General features: G+C 41.4%; 1 protein-coding gene across 4 annotated transcripts in view; it reads right to left on the bottom strand.

The window, feature by feature from the left end:
- Nucleotides 1-1182: 1182 nt before the first annotated feature.
- Nucleotides 1183-5926, bottom strand: part of hlcs (holocarboxylase synthetase (biotin-(proprionyl-CoA-carboxylase (ATP-hydrolysing)) ligase)) — a 41452-nt gene continuing 36708 nt past the window's right edge. For all 4 annotated transcript variants that reach the window (XM_055874990.1, XM_055875000.1, XM_055875009.1 and 1 more), the window contains 3 exons: nt 3353-3467; nt 2970-3183; nt 1183-2749 (listed from right to left, as the gene is read on the bottom strand). In XM_055874990.1, the coding sequence (XP_055730965.1) occupies nt 2578-2749; nt 2970-3183; nt 3353-3467 (501 nt within the window). In that variant the 3' untranslated portion in view covers nt 1183-2577. The remainder of the gene's footprint in view (nt 2750-2969; nt 3184-3352; nt 3468-5926) is intronic.

Raw genomic sequence — 5926 nt, 5'->3', positions numbered from 1 at the left:
AACCAGTACACATGTCAGAATGCTTGTCAAATAAAGTTCAGCAAACATATCAGCTCTCAACCATTATTTTCTCAATCTTACATCCTTCACTTCATTCTGTTTTCTATAACTTATAGAATAGAGTTAGCGTAAACATAGAAGCCAAGGATTCCCATCTAACTACCCTTTAAAACAACATGGCTAGATTTTCTTGAAGAAAAGCTGATATTTGAAGGTGAGCCAAAGGGCTCTGCTGTCTCTCTGGGGAGGCTGGATTGAGATGTGGTATTATGCAGCCAATATTAAAGAGGATAGATCCCTTTGGACCCTTGAGACCTGCCACTGAAATTGTTAAATGGGATATTGAGGAGGCGCCATTTATGGATCCAGAGGTAAGCTATTTGCTTAATGAACTTTAGGCTTGAGAAACTCTGGAGTCTTTGTAGCTGATGCTCCAGAGTGTACACACGCACACCATCAGCTACATCAGTACGATGCAGCTAAGACCTAAATCTTCATTGATCAAAATCGCTACATTGGAAGCCAGTTGTTTTCAACAGCGTTCAGATGTTGTTTCCTCAAAAAGTAACAGTAAAACCAGGCACTGGTTCAATGTTACCTCAATGTTGCCATTGAATGCATTCTGTTAGCACAATGTTAAACTTTGATAAAATCATATTGGGTACATTTATTAAAATCTGAGAAGGGGGAAATGAGCTTGTAATGGAGCTGAGGGCTGCATCCAGTTTGTGGAGCTAGCATGCATATTTTCTCCTCATCTCCCTCCTGGTCACCTGCACCAAGGGGCTCACCCACACCTCATCACTCCCCCACCGGAAGAGGGAGGGAATTTACTTCCCCCCTCCCTCTCCCACTCTACAGCTACTGCTGGGCAAAGCTGGACTCAATCAAGTGTCTTTCTCTTTAGTACAGTTCAAGGGGCATGGAGAAAGGAGAGCAGAGCAAAGAAAGCAACAGGAAACCTACCTCCCTTCGTTTAAGAGGCCCCTTCTTGTTGTCCAATGACATGCCTTTAGATGGGAGACTGGGTTGTTGCAAACAACATTATTTTGAGGCAGACTTGAAAGCCAATTCCGCTCTAGGGGATTCGTTCATGTGTCTACACCTTATGCCTAATACCCATGCAAAGGTATCATGGTCTACAAACTTTTGCAAGTCAGAAAAATGATATATCCAAGGCCATTTATTTCAGTATAGGTTTTTAATAATAGCTCTTATTGGAATGACAAGATAATTGATATTTATATATGGCTAACAAACAGTTTTTTCATCATACAACTGCAACCAGTATTCCTTTATTACATAATTACATAGTTATAGAGTGCTGATGTTTTACATCAATTGTGTGCGTTATCAAAATATACAGATCCCCTCTATCTTACAAATATGTATCTTATGTTAGACATTGAGTATCAGTTATAGTCTCTGAAACTTAAAGTAAGGAATGCAATCCAGCATGCCTGTCCTAAAGAGTAACAAAAACATCTCACTCTAACCTCCAAAACATCTAATGCAAGGCTAAGTGATATGAACTTATAGTTCTTAAATTGATGGAGTTATAAGATAACATAAGTTAATACATGACTCAGGGCAACAGGCTTGGGCTATCCCGTAGCTCAGTAGCAACCAATACTAAACAGTCCAGCAATTGGGATTAGGTGCCAGCCTTCGGGCACTCTATCACATTGTGTTTGCACTCAGTGAATACATTTGCATCTAAGTGTGACCTCCCATGTCAATATAGCATCACAACGTCTTTACGCAAAGCAGATTTGGTACATTTCCAAGCGATAAGCTAAAGACGTGTTTTAACATGTTAATAGCACTCGCGTCAACACCTCTGGAAAAGAAGACTGTTTCGACCTCTAGCACTTTCTCAAGAGCCTTTGAGTGTTGTAACTAGGTATTACATGGAATACTACATTACGAAAGGAAATAATCAGTGTTGACAATTTGACTTCACAACCTTTGCACAAAATTACACTTAAACCATGCTATTGTACAATTGAATATAAGTGAGTTCGGTGAATAACTAATTTTGTATTCTTCATAAACTACTGTATTTTAGAAATCCTGTAGCTGCCAACTATAATTTGATCATGTAATAAAGATGTGCTTGTCTGGGGCTACAACAAAAATGTATGCTGTTAGGAAACCCTGATGTAATACATGAACTAGTCAAGTAATTCCACTACCACCGCACTACACTAAACTAAGGCCAACTTTTAAAAACAGCTACCTAAATACCATGGGATGGTATCCTAACGAACATTTTCAGATGCTTTAGTTCCCAATAAGTTTCAGCCAATCTATCAAGTAAAATAAGCAAACATTTGTATTTATACTTGCAGATAAGTAATTGACAGGTCAATTCTTTATTTTCTCAAGTAAAAAACAAGAAAAAAATTAAGTAGTATTTTTCCCTAGCAGATTAGTTGTGTGAGATCTCACAAATAGTTAAGAGTATCTCCAACTCAAGCTACGTAGGAGCTGGCTAATCTTCTTTCATGATGCCCCTGGCTAAAATGCCCTTCAGGCAACCAGGTGGGGCTACTCTATATGGATCCTTACAGGGTCCTAGCGTTGCTTGGTGACCACCAGGTTCCTTAGCATGTCAAAGGAGTTGCCGTCAGGCTGCACAGAGACCACGCCCTGCTCCTCGGAGCGCACCTGCAGGAAGCCGTTGTCGTCGAGGCCCACCACGACAGCCTGGGGGCCATCCTCACTCCACAGACGCACCTGGGTCCCACTGAGACAAGACGGATGGCACAGCAAGGTCAATGTAGTGTAAACACAATTCCCATGTTTAGATGTTATGTCTGAAGAGTGAGAGGTGTTAATGAATGTGTCTGTATGGGAAAGAAGTTCCTCTTGAATGGCAATTAATATTATGATCAGCAGTAGCAACGGGAGTAGATTTTACAGGTAGCCTACAGAGTATAAAATAATATCCATCCAAGTTATCTTACTTGTGCATCCATCTCTTGTAGTAGAGGGGTAGGACGGCCTCTGACCCCCGTTCTTGGAAGTCAGAGATGAGCTGCTCCAGGCAGGTGAGGGTGCGGCCGATGAGCTGGGCTAAGCTAAGGGCCTCCAGGCTTGTGCCATGCTCTCGGTTGTGCTGCATCACCAGGTCGTTGATGGCAATGGTGGGGTTGCTGTTGCTGACGTTAAAGCCACAGCCTGGAGAAGCAGATTGTTTAAAGACATTAATTGAGAAGACACTTCACCAAGAATAACAAATGGTATTTTATTCAAGCACTGTTTTTTTCTACAAGTTAACAGGTTAAGTCCTTAACAGAAGCTCTATTATACTGCACTTGGATAAACATAAGTAGAAGAGGATTCTGACCAATGAGGAGATGGAAGGTTGGTCCCATGACTGTTGATGTCACCAACACTCCTCCTAGCTTCATCAGGTTACCGTAGTAAATGTCATTAGGCCACTTCACCCTTAGGTCGATGTCCTACAACAAGACCAAAACTGACTTTGAGATACACTTCTATATCACACATACACTGGGGCAGCAGGTAGCCTAGAGGTTAGAGTGTTGGACTAGTGACCGAAAGGTTGTAAGATCGAAGCCCTGAGCTGACAACGTAAAAAAAAAAAATGTTGTTCTGCCCCTGAACAAGGCAGTTAACCCAATGTTCCTAGGCCGTCATTGAAAATAAGAATTTGTTCTTAACTGACTTGCCTAGTTAAATAGAGGTAAAATATATATATCTTTTTTTGTTGGTGTAACACATCAATACATAAAAGTACTATTAAATACAGAGATATAGTACACTATACCGTATCCACTTTTATACAACGGGTGGGTCTAATCCTGAATGATGATTAGTTAAAACCGCATTCCAGCCAGTGTCTATTCCACAAGTTACCACCTATGACGTTAAAATGACTATTTACTCTGTTCCATCGGACTGCGCAATCCACTGTCTCATCAGCCCAGTCAGGCAATTTATAAACTTAATTTACACTATTAAAAGCATCGAGACATTCTCACATTTCTTTTACACTAACATGTAGTTTTCAACAATGGAGATTTGTATATAAACCTTGCGGTCTGTCTCTCCAACATTGTTTCAATATTCAAATTCGATCTCCAGCTGTCCCATAGTAATGAACATGTCAGGAGATGGGATGTGGCAGACAGGCAAGCAGCTTTTCTCAGCCAGTCAAAATCAGCATAATGTTTATATATATACAGTGAGGGAAAAAAGTATTTGATCCCCTGCTGACTTTGTACGTTTGCCCACTGACAAAGAAATGATCAGTCTATAATTTTAATGGTAGGTTTATTTGAACAGTGAGACACAGAATAACAATAACAAAAAAATCCAGAAAAACGCATGTCAAAAATGTTATAAATTGATTTGCATTTTAATGAGGGAAATAAGTATTTGACCCCCTCTCAATCAGAAAGATTTCTGGCTCCCAGGTGTCTTTTATACAGGTGACAAACTGAGATTAGGAACACACTCTTAAAGGGAGTGCTCCTAATCTCAGCTTGTTACCTGTATAAAAGACACCTGTCCACAGAAGCAATCAATCAGATTCCAAACTCTCCACCATGGCCAAGACCAAAGAGCTCCCCAAGGATGTCAGGGACAAGATTGTAGACCTACACCAGGCTGGAATGGGCTACAAGACCATCGCCAAGCAGCTTGGTGAGAAGGTGACAACAGTTGGTGCGATTATTCACAAATGGAAAAAACACAAAATAACTGTCAATCTCCCTCGGCCTGGGGCTCCATGCAAGATCTCACCTCGTGGAGTTGCAATGATCATGAGAACGGTGAGGAATCAGCCAGAACTACACGGGAGGATCTTGTCAATGATCTCAAGGCAGCTGGGACCATAGTCACCAAGAAAACAATTGGTAACACACTACGCCGTGAAGGACTGAAATCCTGCAGCGCCCGCAAGGTCCCCCTGCTCAAGAAAGCACATATACATGCCCGTCTGAAGTTTGCCAATGAACATCTGAATGATTCAGAGGACAACTGGGTGAAAGTGTTGTGGTCAGATGAGACCAAAATGGAGCTCTTTGGCATCAACTTAACTCGCCGTGTTTGGAAGAGAAGGAATGCTGCCTATGACCCCAAGAACACCATCCCCACCGTCAAACATGGAGGTGGAAACATTATGCTTTGGGGGTGTTTTTCTGCTAAGGGGACAGGACACCTTCACCGCATCGAAAATGGGTCGTGGATGGGTATTCCAGCATGACAATGACCCAAAAACACACAGCCAAGGCAACAAAGGAGTGGCTCAAGAAGAAGCACATTAAGGTCCTGGAGTGGCCTAGCCAGTCTCCAGACCTTAATCCCATAGAAAATCTGTGGAGGGAGCTGAAGGTTCGAGTTGCCAAACGTCAGCCTCGAAACCTTAATGACTTGGGAGAAGATCTGCAAAGAGGAGTAGAACAAAATCCCTCCTGAGATGTGTGCAAACCTGGTGGCCAACTACAAGAAACGTCTGACCTCTGTGATTGCCAACAAGGGTTTTGCCACCAAGTACTAAGTCATGTTTTGCAGAGCGGTCAAATACTTATTTCCATCATTAAAATGCAAATCAATTTATAACATTTTTGACATGGATTTTTGTTGTTGTTATTCTGTCTCTCACTGTTCAAATAAACCTATCATTAAAATTATAGACTGATCATTCCTTTGTCAGTGGGCAAACGTACAAAATCAGCAGGGGATCAAATACTTTTTTCCCTCACTATATACAAAGAACTATCAATAGAAAACAGGTAAAAATGAAACGAAGTGCAGCTAGTTTGCGGTCTTTCAAGATTCAGTTTGAAGTGATTGTGTTAGTTGTGTTGTTGGCTAGCTCCTCTGAACAACAGTATCCTGATGAGATAGCACATTTTCTATGCCAGGCAACGTCCATTGTTATGGATACGTCCAT

This window comes from Salvelinus fontinalis, chromosome 2 (genome assembly GCF_029448725.1).
Source record: "Salvelinus fontinalis isolate EN_2023a chromosome 2, ASM2944872v1, whole genome shotgun sequence".
In the NCBI taxonomy this organism is placed as follows: domain Eukaryota; kingdom Metazoa; phylum Chordata; class Actinopteri; order Salmoniformes; family Salmonidae; genus Salvelinus; species Salvelinus fontinalis.
The sequence above is the reverse complement of the archived record's forward strand: the minus strand, read 5'-3'. Positions and strand labels throughout refer to the sequence as shown.